The sequence below is a fragment of the Acartia tonsa genome, chromosome 10, assembly GCF_053477335.1.
Source record: "Acartia tonsa isolate MP-2025a chromosome 10, ASM5347733v1, whole genome shotgun sequence".
In the NCBI taxonomy this organism is placed as follows: Eukaryota; Metazoa; Arthropoda; class Copepoda; order Calanoida; family Acartiidae; genus Acartia; species Acartia tonsa.
This window is the reverse complement of record NC_137269.1, coordinates 26054374-26073148: the sequence shown is the minus strand read 5'-3', so window position 1 is coordinate 26073148 and position 18775 is coordinate 26054374. Positions and strand designations below refer to the sequence as shown.

Genomic DNA, 18775 nt, shown 5'->3' with positions numbered 1-18775 from the left:
TATCACACCATAGAATATATGGGGGCAAATAACAGTTTAAACCTAAACATAAAGTGGAAACTTATTATAGGGGCAACAATTAACATTAATATGTTTCAAGTTAATAATAAGATTAAAGGACATAAAATTAAAAAAAATAACAATATAAACGTACGATAACATTATTAATCTAATTTAACATACAAAAATAGCCTTATAGTGTAAATAACACTTCATGAGTTTGGGGCCTAAAAAATATTGCAAATAAGAGGAATTTTCATCCCTTTTTACAGAAAATCTTGAAGCTTGAAAACTCGTTTTACCTTTAGGCCAAACCTAAAGGGAAAAAAAGAGGCATTGTTGGTGTTACTTGGGGAATACACAACTTAGGTACGGGGATGGCGTAGCAAAAGTTTTAAATTTAAAAAAGGCAAATATATTAAGAAATATTGCAGCAATTAAACTGGATTAACTTTCTAAATGTTGGGGGTAGCTTTGATTTTTTTTAGAGGTTGGATATTAAGTTTTTTTTTTCATCGAAGATTTTTTCGGGTCGTATTTTCAGAAAATTGTACAAACTTAATATTTAAGGTTTCATAAGTAGAAAAAAAGGCCACAAATTTAATCCTGTTTTTCAAAAAGAGATAAGCAAGATTTTTTAAACTTGTGCAATTTATTATTTGCTGTAGCTTCTTAATCTGATTAAAAAATAATATCATCCTGTATTATCAGTAATTCAAGTACTATGTACACTATGTGAAACCTTATCAAGCAAAAGATATTAAAAAGCAAGAAAGTATCAAAAACAAGTAATTAGATAATGATTAAGAATAGAAAAATTTTCATAATTTTTTTTATAAAACTTTATTTTCAAATGAAACTAAAGTAAAGCTAAACTGTAGGCAAAACTTAAAGACCACTTAAGACACAATTATATAAATAAAATTATTTAAAAACTAAAATATTGTCGTACTATTGCCACACCCACACTAATACTCTTAGCCGTTTCTGTTCACAATGAGCTAAAATAGATCATTACATGCTAAAAGTTTAAAATAAGAAATTTTAAATTCATTTTATTGAACTTTGTTTTAAAACTAGTTTTAATGTAGTCAAATTAGAATTAAATACTTATAGGGAATCCATGTTTGTTTTTAAAAAATATCAATGCTATTAATTCACATTTATGTTTTTTTTTATATGACAAAAAAATTAAATTATTTGATTATAAATGCTCGGAAAAAAAAGTTTACTCGCACCACTATTTTTATTTCATGCCTATATGACCCTTGCCTAGGAAAGGGGAAAGCCAACCATGAGAATCAGAATCTATTCATCAGGAGGGGAAGTGGGCCGAAAAAAATTGGGGAAGGACGCACTTTTAGGGGCTATATTATATAGTATTGTAAAAGGATGAGCAATTCTTGGAGTAAGACGAAAAAAGAGGGCGCATTAGACATGGAGATAGCCTTAGGGACAAAAGGATAAAGAGGGGGATGGGGAGGGGGGATTGTAAACTAAGATTACTCGGGGTTTACACAAAAAGATCGTTTTACTTAATTTTCAAAAAAGGTCTGTCGTTTACACAAAAAAAAATATGCCATTCAATTTATACTAGTTTGACCACTTAAAACATTTTTTTAAAGCAAAAAAGTAGCTGAAATTTAATTACAAAGGTGGGTGTACCTATAGAAAGGGATTCCTATGTCTCAAATCGGTATTCCTATTTTTTCTTCCCTTTTATAACTTAATAATAATCTAATAACTTAATTTTCTAATAAATTTAATCTATGGTAAAAAAACATAAGGATCATAGGTTTCATTTGCCATTGGGGTAACAAAGAAACAGTGGAATAAAATAAGGTGGGGGGGGTTACAAAATTTGATAAAACAGGGGAAAAGGAGCTTACTATGGTATCACGCAATCACTATAGATACAATATACATACATATACATTCAACGTCCTTTTTTATACAGCCTTTTATAATTTAATCGCACGTATTTTGGTTAATTTTCACATAATAGCTGGGCCTTGCCTTACTATTATTAATTGCCGTTTATAAAAGAAATAATGATAGCTTTTTTTGTTCATTTAAAAAAAATTAGATATTCAGAATATAGAATGGGTTTTAACCAGCTGTTTTTTAAGAAAACGGCTGATCAAAAGCTGTGTTAATTTTTGCTTATACATTACATTTACTGAAATATCAAAAAAATTTCATCATCCTATTATACAAATTAGTAATTGATTTTGTTTGTATCTTAAAATCTCAATAACTTCTGAACCGATTTGGTTCTCCAATTTAGGGAAGCTTCATTTATGTCCATGGGTTGTTTAAGGTTATTCTATTTGTATGTTTGCTTTAGATGCTAGGGTCGCAGCCGCTTTTAAAAGTTACAATTGATTGACAATTCCTTTTATCTTCTAGCTATTGCCCTACTAATTGATATAATTATTCTTGTTTTTTAAAAGCGAAGCTTTTCTATAATTAGGGTCGGTCCGTCCGTACGTCCGTCCGTACGTCCGTAACGGATAGCTTTTTTCGTTAATTTTGGCATGTTAGAATTGTCCTATTGATTTCAAATTTTGCATGGTGATTCCTTTAGAAGTTAGGTACGATTTAGAAAGCGTAGCAACTCTATAATCATCACCAAAATGTCCGTACGTCCATTTTAAACATGTTCATTTTTTTACTTTTTTAAAAGCAAATTTTTATGTGATCTAATCATCCGATTGATCTGATTTTTGGTATATTAATTCCTGGGACAACAAAGTATAATTTAATAAGCGAAGCAACTCTATAATCAAGTCCTAAAAATGTAAGTGTGTCCATAAACATTATCCTGAATCAAGCAGTTTTTCAACAAATTTACTTACAATTTTGCTTTGACTCTTATACATTTATATTATGATTATTCAGTTATAACACTATACAAGTGTTAATGTCCGTTTGTCCTACCGTGTCAGTGCTTCGCTTTTATGGATGTTGTCATCCTTGTTTTAAATAATAAATTACTGAATATAAACATTGTTAGTTTTGGTGAAAACTTTATAAAATAAGATTTTCAATGTTTTGAAAGCTTTAATTAAGTAGATAATAAAGAAATTCATGTACAAGAAAACAATGTGATACATATAATTGGTCAAATTAATTGAAAACCTTTTCATTAAAACTTTATGTAAACACAGGGATAAGACAATGGATGATAAATTGTTTTACATCCCCATTGATGACAAACATAAACACTTCTGTTAATGATTAAAGTTTTATTGGCAACTTATGAGAAAACGTGTTTTTCAAACATCGGGTAACAGTATGATGTAATACCCCTACTTATTATAAACCATAAACAGACCAATCTTATAATCATCTACTAGTTGCTTCGACTCTAGTGTAAGAACAGTCAGGTATCAATCTAGGGGGTAAACATTATAAAAGAGTTATGTCGATTTTATGTCAACCGAGACCACTTTCAATCAGTGCAATATAGACGTCTTAAATAATGTCAATGATAATCTGTTTAATAGTGACATAAAAACGTTTGTTTTATAGTCGGCACATACAATATCTAAATAAATTGCACATTTACAGATTTGACTAAGAATAGTTTAAAACCATTCAAACAAATGATCACAAATCTTCCAAAATTTGTCAAACTAGACCAACCAGATTCTTATCTACAGATATTTATAATATAGAAAAGGGATAATTATAATTTAAAAGTTTAAATTTTCCAAAATTTGGAAAAAGGAAAAAAATAAATAAATTAATCAAAGAATCCTAAAATACAAATATGTATAATATTTGATGAATTAAGGATCAAAACCTTTTGAATCCAAATAAAACAAATTAACAAAAAAGAACAAAAACCTTCCCCCATTAAAATTTCATTCATTTCACGCTAATGTGTATAATCCTTAATCAGTTAGGTGCAAGAATGGACCATTGTATTTTAAAATACATATACTACGATTTTTTTTGTTCATTTAAGAATGTCATCATTAATAAAATAAAGTGGGAAAAAAGGATATGGTAACATAATAACTACAGTAAATCGATGTATCTAAATAACAAATCTAAAACTAAGACTATAAATTCGCTGTTGACTAGTATGGTATAGAAATGTATGTATTTAAATACCAAGGGGTTATGATTATTTTTTTAAAATTGTAAATCTACAATACTATTATCTTTTAAAACGCTGGAATATCTTAGACACAAAAATCCTTTCATGTACCTAACCGTTAATTCTATCTAATGGCGATTTAACTAATACAAAAAGTTTATTTCTTGTCCCTGGTTTCGCGCTGTTTTGATGATAAATAAATTTGAACAGTAGATTAATCGCATTTCACATAGCCATTAAAAACCTCCGACCACAAAAAAGCATATCAATTTATCAAAGTGTAAATAGGTGTTTTGGTTACAGTTCCCTCCCCCCCCTCCCTCTCTCTTTCTCTCACCTTCTTTCTCTATCTTTCTCTCACTCAGACACACTAAGCAAGAAAACAAAAAAGTCGAATATCAGATCGAAATTTTATTTTAATAACATTTCACTTTTTTTTGGATACCCTAAAACTGTTCTAAGAGTGATTTTTGGGATATATTAATAGATCGTTAAAGCAAAGTAGTTTGTAAAAATTAAAAAAATAAAATCATACATATAGTTTTTTATTGATATAAAGCAATTTTTAAGGTAAATTATAGTGCTTTTAAAATATATAAATAAAATTATAAATGTAATAATAGACTGTTTAGAAAGGCTTTTTATTCTTGCAATAATTTATATTTCAACTTCTTTTATTTTGTGTTACATAGTGGGAAGTGGCCTAGAGCTAAAGAACCATATATAAACAATAGAAAGGGTTGATATTCAATACTCAACATTGTTTACTATCATCATCATGTCTTTATAAATAGAAGACAGAGTCGAATTTTAAGAAAGTATTAAAATTTAATTCATTTTAATTCTTGGTTTCAAGCAAACTTCAAATATAGGATTAAATTAATACTAGTCTTCAAATTAAAAGCTCTTTTTCAAATATTTGAGTTTCAGTTGAAAAATATTCTATCTTTAAAATTATAACAATTAATAGGATTAAAAAGTAAAAATCTTTTACTAGCGGCTTTTACCCTATCATCAAGGGCCTGTCTGAGTTTAAAATGGACTTAAGGCATATATAGAGCTTCCTGAAAAATGCAAACCATTTCAAAATATTATACTTTAGAAGAGAAAATTTTAATCATCTTAAAGATAAGATTATACCATAACACTATCCAAAAACAAAAAATTCTTCAAACTCTGTAAGAATAAAAAAGCTAGAAATCGTTTGCTTATACTGGTGGTAAAAGAGTGGGATAAAAAAAGGGTAGAGAGCGAGGGGTAAAGTATATACCTCAGGACCAAAATTAATTTATGTGAAAAGGAAACGCGTAATTGCTCTTTTAACGCATTAAAATTAGCAAACTCAAAAATTGCCACACTAAAGCGAATGCTTTTTTCAGGGATCGTCAACCGCTGCATTTTAAAACTAAATTATATATGCGGTTAAGATTTATGCAAAAAAATGAACAGCTTAACAATAAAACATTTATTTTCTTTAAAATTTTAAAAAAATGTGGAAAGTATCTTATTGACTTTTTGATATAGCTGCAGGTTTCGAACCCTGTGCTTTTTCTAAACTTTCTGAGAACAATTTTCGCTGTTTCCTATGATAATATATTTTAATGTGTTAATTTTAAATGCACAATTACTTAAACAGTTCTTTCCAATTTTAAAAATTAAAGAGTTAAGGAACATGCTTAGTTGTCAAAAAATGAAATATATTGATTTTGATATTGATATCTTCAACAGTTTAAAATATAGATTTTCTTACATAAAACATGGATGACATCTTCCATAAGCAGCGTAGCTCATAAATATAAAACACTTTAATTAAAACAGAGCAAATATAACAACTTGCATGGGAAAAAAGAAATAAACTATTAATGTCCATTTGTATAGGGAATCTTTACAAAAAAAAATAATGTACCATAAAAAGCAGCAGATACAATAACTAAGTATCATTAAATTTCACCAAAGCGTATAGTATAGACGGACATTCCTGGCAAATTCCAGACTAGATTTTTATTCTCATAGGTAAAAAATACCAACCGTTAACAACATACGGACAGCAGACAAATTGACGAATAAAATAATTTGTAAGGAAGCTTCAATATAAAAAGTTTTTTGATGACTATTTTCACCAATACATGAGAATCAGTTTTTTGTCAGCTTATCGTGAACAATTGTTCGTTTTTTTCTTATGTAAGGTTCCAAAATTTTATCTTATAATCAACGATAACACCCCCCCCCCCCCCTCAACAAAATCATAATTTGGGGCCCGGGGGATAGTTTATTTTCTCGTCCATTGTCCTGACTTGCAATATTTACATGAATAAAACCCAAGACAATTAACAATTAGTCGTAGTAGCAACTTTTGATTTGATGCTGAAAAACTTGTGACATTTTCATGGTTAATTTTTTAAAATCTTAATATAAAGCACTGTCTATAAGACATCTTTCAATCTAAAAAGACATGTTTTGAATAGTTTTTGTCTAAGTATTGGTTAGTAAAAAACGCTATGCATATTTTCAATAGCCCCTCGCCTGGAGCCCGGGGCTGAAGGTAAGAGTCGGTACATGAGTCCAAATTACTAGACTCAAATTATTTCCATTCCCAATAATTTACATGAATCCAAGTGTGTGCATGTTTGTGTGTATGTGAGTGTGTGTGTGCCCATAAACACGCACGCGCCATCACCAGGGAGGGAGAAGACATTAGATTATAATTTATACTGGAACCTAAAGTTTTAGGATAATTTTAAAACCCTAAAGCTTTATGATTAATTTTAAAACCAAACTTTGGGTACCATTTTTAAATCTTTATTGGATTATTCAACTTAGGGCTGTCTGTCTGTTCAAGTTTCAACCAAAACTTTTAATTTATAGAATGGGATAATTTTGTTTATCATAATAGAGAAAAAACATCAAATTATCATACATTATCTTATCCCTTAATTTTCCTGACCATCACACACACAAATACACATACAATGTATAATTCAAATTTTAAACCATATCCAAATAAAGAACAAAACACAAAAAATGTTAAAATCAACCCTTTCTTATTTCTTTACTTGAAAACGTTATTTAAAATTAAAAAGTAATTTATAAAATCATTATTATTTAGAGATTAAGTAGAACATAATAATAATACGGATTTATACAGTCATGTAAGGCAGTCATTGTCAATAAAACACTGAATAAATCACATTCGTTAATACTTTGGACATTTTAAAATAAAATCCTATTTTCTACAAAGACTCAAAACTAGACATATATAACTTCAAGAGTATTTTGATAAACTATTGATTATATGAATTCTACTATATGTTTATCTAGTAGCTGCACTCATAGCAAATTTTCCATAAAATACTTTTCTGACACAACATACATTAAATGTGAGTGGTGTTCTTACAATATGTTTGTCAACAGAATTAGGAATTAGCAAGATTTATTCATATTCTAAGTTTTAAGTAAAGCCATCTACCTGTCCTAATATGTAATAAAAACAAAATGTTTTCGTGTCTGTTAAGATTGAGTTTTAGAGAATCTTCACATAAGTCCAAGAATAGTTGTAGGGTATTTTATTTTTAGATTTAGACCTTTAAATGGGTTTAGACTATTTTCTTTAACATCAATACTTCAAAACAATAACAAGCAAACATGGAGGCAATGTAATATATTAATCTGTCACATTCAATCTTTTCATTCTAAAAATTTTAAGAAGAAAAGCAGTAAAGTATAATGCAGAAAAAAAGAAACTAGAGTAAGTTATGGCTTTAGATTATTAAACTCTGTCTTGAATCAAGAATAGTTGTTATTTAGATAAGTTTACTAAGTTTAGATAGCTAGAAATCAGTAGCAAATAGTTTTGCTAATTTGACAGAATTTTCACTTTTTTGTTTGAACACTTGTAAGTGAGTGACTCTGACTGGCATATTCAGTGGCGTGCCTGGCAAAAAATGCAAATATTTTGTGTCGCTAAAAGCTTAATAATACACCTACAAAGGAAACTTCAGTCTAGGGAAGCGGTTTTTTTTTCAGGTAATTAGACACAATTTTCATCAGAATTATTAAAATTTTAGAAATTAAGCTCATACAAATATCAATCATCGCACATAAAATGCAAATTAAAAAAATTATGAAAAATAAGGGTTGAATTAAAATTTGACAAGTACAATTATATCCAGAGGTAGTCAAGTATTAGGTAGTGAAATCAGGGAGAAAGGGGACATTATGCTGTTTATTACACTTTTAGTCCCCAAAGTTTTATAATAACGTTTCCATAACAACTTCATGGACTTTTATTAAATTTTGATTGGTTGGTTTATTAAGTTGTCCAAACGTCTCAACCACTAATCTACAGAAGGGGTAATTTTGATTATTATCCTTGGGGATGTACATCAGTTTATCAGCCATTGTCTTATCCCTTTAGATACCTGTATTTGAATAGCCATTAGATCAATATAAATTCCTTTTTTATTATTGAATTTAGTAGGTACTATCATTAATTACTGTAGATAAATATTAAAACAAATTTAAGAAGTTTTAATTTTAGCTATTTTTGCAATATTTGCTAATTTATAAATATTTGATAAAAATTCTAATGTTAAAGAATTTAATGAACTTGAATGTAATAGGTAACTAAATATCATATTATTAAGTTTCTCAAAATTTAATTTTTAAAATGATTGTGATATTTGTTAAACACGTGATATTAAATATACGTAAATAGTTGTGATAAAACATTTTAAGAAAAATATCAAATCAAAATTAAAAAAAAAAATAACAAAGTTGTTTCTTGCTTACCTAAGGTATCGATATTATAATGAGAGGAAAAAATATTCCGTCAAATTCTCTTAGTTTGTCTAAGACTCCGATGAAATGAATATACGCGATACATACCTCTCTCTCTCTCTCTCTCTCTCTCTCTCTCTCTCTCTCTCTCTCTCTCTCTCTCTCTCTCTCTCTCTCTCTCTCTCTCTCTCTCTCTCTCTCTCTCTCCCCTCACCCTTTTGTAATAATCATGAACAATACCTTAATGACGGTCGAATTTTAAAAATCACCAGAACCATAAAATTCTCTTTTTATGGATATTATGAAAAAGTCTACAGAATTTGCCACTGGCCTTAAAAAAAGGGACGTGGCCAGGGGCGTCAAAGCTTTTTTTTTTGGGGGGGGGATTTTTTTAAGGAAGGGTAATCCCCACTTTACCCCCTCCCTTGGACGTCTATGGACGTAGCCTTAATGTGAAAAAGATATAATGTACTATAAAATAATTTTACAATGTATGAAAGTAAGATAATTAAAATAAACCATAAAATTACCGCCCGTCAATTTCCCCCTCCATCCGCTACCTTTCCTTTACACTCTCTCTCTCTCTCTCTTTCTTCTCTCCCTGTCTCTCTCTATCTAATTCATTATGCCGCCGCTTGAAAAATCCAGCGCTCGGCTAAAATCCGTCAAAAAAATGTCCAGATAATGAAAGGATTCGCTGTCAAACAAGAAAAAAAAGAGTGAACTCTTCTCAACTCAAGTGGAGAATGCGACGTTTTTTCTGCCGCTAAAAATTTTACTTTTTAAATTTATGTTTTCCTCTATTTTTACAATTAATAGCCAGGTATTAAAAATTAAAAAAAAAACTGTTTTATTTAGGCTGAAAAATATTTTTGCATGATAAATTTATAAAAAAAAATGGTTAATGTTTACAAAATTAGATATTTATAGTAGAGATTAACATTATATCACAACAATATGACAAATTCATTATTCATAACTTGAAAACTATTCAGATGGATAAATGGACGAACAGGTATTTCTAAGTTATACATAAGTTTTACCACTTGCAATATAATCAAACTATTCAATTGATCATCTATAATTTAATACAAATTTTGTGTATAGTTATTATTTAATAAATGAACATAGAAAATTTAAAATTTAGTGGTCAACTATTATTTAATTTTAAGGTTGGCTTTTGTATTTTTATATTTAAGGGTAAACTTTATTATGTAATTACAATGTAATGTTCTCTTTAAATAGTTTTCATTAATACTATTTCTTTAAAAAATATATAAGATACCAAAAATGATTTGCTATACCAATGAATGTAGAATATTCGTGGAAATTATGACAAGGGAAAAAATATTGTTACTTTAGGTTACCACTACAGGTTAGTTCATTCATCCGGTAGGAGGGGATAGGATGGGGTAAGGGGGGGGGGGTGGAAGGGGGAAATCGTTACTTTAGCCCGCTGCTTGTCTAACTTTATTGGAGAACATAAACATCTGATGTAAGATCAAAGTAATAACACAACTATTGCTAGGCTTCTTGAGCATACCAATGTTCGCCAAACTGAATTAATAAAACATTTTGTTAGAGTTTGGGACAATTTTGGGCAAGTTTAAAGAAATATAAAGGACAGAAATATGTATAATGTATGTAAAGAGTAAGTGCCAGGGATCTTAAGGGATAAGACAATGAAATATAAATTAATGGACACTTTCAATTTCGATAAGTAAATTACCCCGTAGATTAGGATTATAGATGAAAAAATTTGGACCCTGCTAGTTTTTACTAACCAATCATTATCAAATAAAAGTACCAATAGTTCAAAGTTCTTGAGCCAACGAATTTCATTTTACAGTCCAATGTCTTTTCTCTTCCCTGGCAAAGAGTAAGTGCAGATATGTGCTGTAATGGGAATAATGGGGTGGATACCTTGGGGAAGCTTTATCCTTGTTTCAGGGAGATAGAGAGGGAGAGAGAGAGACATAGAGAGGGTGAATATGGACAGTTGAATGGACAGAAATGGGAAGAACTAGACACCAAGCACAAAATTAATGCAAAGAAAATTTCAACATCAAATGCTGTGTTAAAGTCTAAAATTCGAATATTATGTAAAATATTTTGATACCTAGTTCAATTTAAATAAAATCAAAAATGTTTAGTATGAATATACTTGTCTAATCCTTTTATTATTTTCAGATCGAGGTTTCTCAATTTATTTTTCTTAAAATTACATTTTTTAAGACACGCTTAATAAGAAACTGTGTCTTCGATATCTTTTTTTTCCGCCGCAATAGATACAGCCTAATTTCAAAGTGAGCTATAGTAAAAAGTATATTTTTTTTAAAATTAAGCTGCCCGCTTCCAAATTACTATTTGGGAGTTTTTTTTCTAGTTTAGAAAACTTGGAATTATAGCTTTATGATATATGATTATTACTTTTTAATAACCTAATTTTTAACAAAAATTTAAAACTTGTCCAACAAATTAAAATATCTTTTTACACCGATAATCTTAAGCTAAAGAAGAGCTTTTCCTCTTATCCAGAAAAATTGGGTAAGAATAAAAAGGTGTTGGACAAACTTAGCAAAATCAATTCTTGTCAAAATATTAGTTTGGCCACCTTTTTTATATTTAGGTAATTTTAACCATTGGAACATATTTTTCAAACCGATTAATACTAAAATTCATGAATAACATCGAATTACAGACAATTTCCCACAAATAAGAAAACAAAAAAAAAACACAAAAACTGGTTTAAGTCTTATAATATTTCATTTTAATATTTACGGAAAGCTGTCTATAATACGATGCGATAATACTATTCTTTATTTTTTATAAAAAAGTTAAGAAATATTTTTTAGAATATTGTATCTTTTTATGAAACAAAGCAAGGAAGAAATATCTAATAAAAATAGTATTATACGTAACCAATATAGCTATATTTTACAATTTTATCTGCATTTAAAGAAAGATTTTAAAACTTATAAAATTGGTGTAACTTAGTAAGCCATAGTACGACTCTTTAAAATATTTCAAATTGTTACAATAATAATAATGATTTTGCTAAGACTTGAACACACCAAATATAAAAGAAGTATATATGTAGCTTAAGGGAAGGGGGAAGAAAAGAAAGGGTAAAACAGCAAGGAGGGGGGGAGGAGCGTATGCAAGAAGTTTCAAGTTTGACTCTTGGTGTCAAAACTTTGACTGTTCTTGTATCCAGACAGACATATGATATACAGCCCAACTATAATACACAACAAAAATACACATAAATACATATACAGGGATCTAAAGGGATAGGATAATAGACAGGCGATTTATGTACACCCACAATTTTAGAATTTATCATTATGTAGATTAAAATTTTTTGTTTAAAAGTTTTGACGCTACAACTTTGTTCTTCCTAATCGAGATTTGATGGAAGTCCCTAAAGTTTTTAACACAACGAATGACAGAGCATGTTTATAAAACTTTGGGGACCAGCATAATTTAAAATTCAATGTCCCCTCCCTCCCTGATAGGAATATCGAGCACGCACCGGACAACAAGCGCATAACCCATCCCAACAAAAGAAATTTTAATTAAATAGAATTTGAATAATTTAATTCTTAATAAACAAACAATTATATAACTAAGCTTAGTTTTGCAACAAAAATATTTTCCTTAATTTTAAGACGATTTTTAAATGTATTTAGTAGCGTAGCTACTCTAAAATTGTATAATATACCCCTCTGCCTGTATGTCTTTCTGTAAGTTCCTGAACGTTAACAAAAATGACGATTTTAAAAGTATAGAACTTAAAATGACAGAATAATTCAAACCTTTTTGTTTTAGAACTTTAAATGGTTTATTGAAAATATCTACAAAAACTGATTGTTAGAATTTTACTGATAAAATTGCTGTTCTTCTAATAGCATTATTGTCCTTACAATTAAGACTTTTAAAAAGTGTTTATTAGAGTAATTAAAATTAGTTTAAAGACATAATTTAAATCTGCATTTAAAAATCATCTGTAAATTATTAGAAATTGCCTTAAAAAGTTTAAAAGGGACAATTACTTTTAAGGAGAACAGCTATTACCTTAAACTTTCCTATGGCCAGGGAAACGGGGAAAGTCTAATGGAAAACAAATTTGAAAAAGGCAGGATCATATAGAAAATACTATCCCGTTTGAATATACTTTGAAGGAAAATTAACAAAATCATATTAGTTAGCAATAGAGTATTGTAATATCAGCCTATTATTATATAATTTTATATAGGTAATATTACCACCATTGAAATGTCACAAAATCTCACTGAAAATTCACATGTTAATATGTCAATTATGACCACTTTTATTTAATCCCATATAGTCTATACTACCATATATTTTTTTACTATTCGAGAATTAAGAGAAAAGATCAATTTATCTCCCTGTAACCTATCCCTGCAGTCCTGCCAAAGCTAGAGATTTCGTCAGAGTTGCAAAAGCAATAATTGCTAAATATCTTTACAACAAGGGGCAAAAATTACCTACAAGAAAGGCAGAAGTATTAAAAATTCCATTTTTTAAGAATGCCTGACACTTTCTGCTTTTTCTTATCGTCGTTAGGATAGAGGCTAATATCTTGCTGTAGACATGTCCTGTTGGGGATTTTAAATATTTCAAATTTCAATAACATTTAAAGGTAAAATGATAACTTTATCATCTAACATTAATAAAATTCTAAATAATATGGTAACGACTAGATTTGTAGGTATACAATTTTACGATATATTGGGCTATTTTGGCGAAGAATTAGATTAAGAAAAAAGTCTCATGTAGAATAAATAAAAGTAAAAATAAAAGAATTAAACAAAAGAAAATAAATTTTAATCACCAAATAAGAGAAAAAAATCTTATTTAAAATGAACAAAATTAATCTCATAAAATAAGTGTGAGCCCACCAGGGGGTTAACTACAGTGTTTAAACTGTATAGGGCATGTTTAAATTTAAGTTTATGGGGCATTAATTGCATAATTAAGGCAATAGTAATCAGGTAATCATACAAATTAACAAATTCCTTTTTTTTGTAGCACAGCCACTCTACAACAATTCTTGTGCGATTCAATACATTTGTCTGTTAATAATATATAGGCTTAGAATTCCACAAACAAATTTAATAAACATTCCTTTAAAACTATTTACAGTTAGTAAAAATTGTAAAAAGTTTTTTTAAAAGTAGCTTTATTGCTTCCTTTAATAAATTTATCTATTTAGCTTCGCTGTTTTTGGATCTCTAGGTCATTTTTTACAGTAGGGATGTTGAAATTTAGGGATTATAAAATTTAGTTTTTTGTGTGTTTTAATGTCATAAAATTCTTGAATTAAATTTTTTATTCTTTTTAAAAAAAATGTATTGAGTTTAAAAAATGACTTGAAATGTAAAATGAATTTTCTTAAAATGTTTAAATAGGCAATGAAAAGAAAATAACAAATAGCTGTAATTTGGCTAGATTTATTTATGCATATATGTCAAATGAACTCTTCTTATATATATTATTTTTTGAATATACAATTGATATTCTTTTGAAAAGATTTCTTAGTATTTTGTAAAAGAAAGAAAAAAAAATACATTTTGTTATCCATATTCCATTTGTGTATTATCCTGCTTCAAAGGACATCTTTGTCCAGTGATCTTAGCGTTTCATGGTAATCTAAACTTGATAATCACATCAAAGAAACGGGTTAACTGCAGTAGAAATTTAGTATAATATCAATATTTCAAAAACTAAAGACCATCTTTATATTATATCCATCTCTTTTATATGATTTCATTTTTTTCTCATTCAGACTTTAATCCTTCTCCTGTTGTATTATCTTTTTCAAAATCTTTTCTTTGATTAGTTTAGGTACATCAAGATTCTTGAGTTGATAAAACAAGTTTTTAAATTAATCCTTATTTTTTTCAGCAAGGTTAAGTTTTTATAATTAGAATCTAATTTATAATTTCTAAATGTAAGACAATATAAAACTAAATACTAGTTGTGTGTAAACCATGATGTTCAATAATTGTTTTAGAAGAAGGGTTAGCTTGCCAAAAAAGTTTATAGCCTTAATCTCTTCCACCTGTTATGTATATCAAAACTACATTTAAACAGGGTGTTTTAATATCTTAAAATATGATTTAAAATTGGATTAAAACTTAGTAATTATTTGAACAACATTTTATTTTGATATAGCCATTTAATTATAGAATATAAATAATTTTCTTAGCCTAAGGCTAAAGATCTCGAAAATGGCTTGTCTATTTAGGTTATACTTTGCAGGGAATCTTAAAAATTTATTGGGTTGGGTTAAGGCTATTTTTCTGTAACGGCCCTTCATAGGGGCGAGAGATATTTAATTTTAAAAACTCGGAACTCTGTATTTTAATCATTGGTACTTTTCATAAACCATAAATATTAAAAAAATATTCATTATGCATATTTGGATAAATAAAAAAGTAGATTATCATTTTAAAATAAATTATCTAGAGACAATAAAGGAATTAACCTGGGCATATTAAGCTATCCTTATCTTAACAAGATAATTTGAATGTATGGAAAAAGATTGTGAGATTGTTGAATATATGTTAGCTAGCAATGTTAGCTATGCATTCTCATTTGTTAAACATTCTCTGAATTCTTCACACAAACAATATTTTTACCTTTTAAAGCAATATGGATTAATTTTTTTTCTTTTTTTACTAATCTCCACTTTGAGGCACTTTTTATTAGTTTTAAAATAAAATTATTAAATTGGTTAGTTTAAGAAAAGATCATTACAATATTAATTTTATTTTCTAAAAACTCCAAAAGTATTTAAATTTAAACTATCTCAGAATAAATAGTAAGCTTTCCTTGAAAGCATTTACTGAGATCTTTTGATTTACACAGAAAAAACCTTACTGTAGTATATCATGTTAACCTAAAAATTGAAATAAGTTTTTGTTTATGATTTTAATTAAATGAAAAAAGTATCAAAATTACTTATTTTCGTTGAAAGATGGTTTAATTAGAAATTTTATACTCATAATTATGAGAGTTTAACAAAAGAAATATTTTCAAAAAAAGTTTATAATCATTTACGATAATACATATATATAACTGATTTTATATTCTTAAATGTTAAACCAATGGAGTATTCATCATTAGCGGTTGCACCTTTAGCGTCTAAGGCTGGGAGGTCAGTAATATAGTCTGAGACCATCCCAAAGTTTAGATCTACAACTATAATAGCTTAAAACTTTCCCATGCCTATGTAAAACTTTCCTAAAATCAAAATCAACCTATTCAATGTTTCGCAAGATCTTAACGGATTAACAAAAGACTAACTACTTTAAATAATAGTATCTGTATTTCGTTTCAGTAAAATATTTTTTAATGATTTTTGGCAAAAATTGTTTTAGATATAGTGGAAGTAAATTTAATAAAATAACAAATATTCAACAAATTTCCAAAAAATATGGCTGTTTTCATCTACATGCTCTATTAAGCTTTAATGAAGAATTCAATTTTTATTAATATTTAAGCTTTAAACCAACTTTTAATGATATATATTTTTCTGTCCTATTATTTTTTGGTTTTGTAATTAACTAGTATTCACCAACAATAGGGATTTTTTAATCATTTATGCTTTAACTTTTATGTTTTAAGCAAGCTAAATAATATATGTATCTTTATTAAAGTTTATCCATAATTTCATACATTTTACTTTTAAATCTTTCTTCAACCAATAATAGATACAGTGCCTAAACGAATACCGCTTTAATGTGTAAATTTTCAAGAAAATTTGTATATTTATACCTACCATGCATCCTACTGTCATTCCTCCGTCAATTTTCCTCCTGTAATTGTCGCCAATCAGTCACAAATCACCGCCAATTTCTTGCAACAAAAAAATCACAAAAAAAACTCAACCCCAAGCAAGGGAATTAAGTAGCCTTTTATTTCTCTCTCTTAGTACAGCAATAAAAATGTTTTTAATTTATCACAACATTATTATTTTTCATTTATTATTTTTTGGTATACATTATATCACATTTACATGTGTATTTCGTTTATTTTAAGCAACATCAAATTTTAGTTGTTGTTTACTACTACAATATCCTTAAGGTTACAAATCAGGACATGTTTAGGGGTTGTTTATTATTATAGCACTAGCTAAACAACCACACAACTATATTGACAACCCTCGGGGGTCAAACATCACAAAAAACACACTCATCAAACTGTTGTCATTTAATAACTTTATGATATATAGATTGTAATATAGTTGTTTATAAATGTTTACTATAGTAATATTATTATTATAGTAGTGTGTGGCTGGTGGTAGCTCTAGTTTGGGGGAGGGATTACTATGCACAGATGGACTACACTCAACTTACTAAGCCCGGGGTTGTCACATATATTTTCAGACAGATACCACACGCATATTGAAGCTGCCTTTTAGTCAAAATGTATCCTTAATTTGGCTTTGCTAAACTTTTAAAATTGGTAAAACAAAATATGTAAAGCCACATTTAAAAACATATAATATTGATTTTAAATATCTAAGCACAGCTACTCCATGATTTGTTTATGTTGTCCATATATTTTTGTAAAAAAATATTAAAGTAAAAATGGCGCTTAATCGATTTTAAAGATCTCCAATAGAAAAATACTTGTTATATTTGTGTAAAGAAATTTCATATTCAATGTCTAATAAATATAACCTGCATAAAAATAACGTTGATATGTAGTTTAATTAAAATTTCTGAGCAAATTTTGCACATAATTGATCTTTTTCAATGCGATTCCTTTTCTTAAAAGTCTACTATCATTAAATTGATCTTAGTTTATTATTTTTAAAAGATTTTAAAATTTAGTATTTTAGTAAATATGATCAAATATGTCAAATTTGTGTCATTTCATATTTTTTATTGTTAAAAATATAAAATATTAGCAGATATAGGAAAATATTTTAGTAAATATTGCGTGTAGATTTTTCCTTATTGTATTTTCACTTAAAATTAATTGCAATTTTATTTATAGTCCTATTTATTTTTCTATAAACCTTTTTCTTTAAAATTATTCAAATCGTAGGCTCCATAATTTAGATTCTTTGATACATATTTTCTTTTTTTGCATTAAATTTGATAGACCTGACAACCATGCTTAGATCCATGCTGTTGGGGGCTGTAACATGGAAGGCTTGGATTACACACACAAAGGGAAGGACAACAAGGGTGTGGGGGTAATGTTTGGAGGGGGAGAGGGTGTGTTGGGCGTGGGTACACACACAATCTACACACAAACTAACACACACTACACACAAGGAACGGACACATAGCCCACACACACACACAGATATATTCACACACACACATGCAAACTTACACACACCACTGCAAACACACAGATATACACACATTGTAAGTATTGTAAACACTATTCGCAAAATTAACTTCTTGGATATTTTTTTGTTCAATGAAAAAATATAAGAAATCAAATAGTATCTTTAAATATTTTTAATAACAGAACAAACAATAAATTTGTAGGTTTAATTAAATAGTTTTGATTAAAACTCCCTTGTGTGGAGGGTGTAAAACTCCACCCCAACCTGACAGCCTTGAAAATATCCAGAAGATAAGCATAAAGCAAATATTAATTATTTTTTCTTTTAGATTTCTTAAAAGAAAAAATTTCAAATTAAGGTTAAAATAATGATATAAAATTATACTTTATAACTAGCAAAATTTGTTAAAAATTTGTATGAAAAGCAATATCTAATCGGCATAATTTTATTGCTTTCATTATTGAAAAGACAATTTTTAGAAATGCAAAATTATACAAAAACAAACTTTTAGGTTAGATTTAGCCAAGTAAAAGTTGGGAGAGCTCTACAAAGCT

The 18775-nt window shown here is 28.1% G+C and overlaps 1 protein-coding gene across 2 annotated transcripts in view; it reads right to left on the bottom strand.

Annotated features, from left to right (window-relative positions):
• Positions 1–17249, bottom strand: part of LOC145329721 (uncharacterized) — a 90541-nt gene extending 73292 nt beyond the window's left edge. Inside the window, exon 1 of one of the 2 annotated variants that reach the window (XM_080174085.1) lies at positions 16695–17249. In XM_080174085.1, the coding sequence (XP_080030211.1) occupies positions 16695–16712 (18 nt within the window). In that variant the 5' untranslated portion in view covers positions 16713–17249. Of the gene's footprint in view, positions 1–16690 lie in introns of both variants that reach the window. The other variant, XM_080174086.1, reaches the window with a different exon arrangement.
• Positions 17250–18775: the final 1526 nt, after the last annotated feature.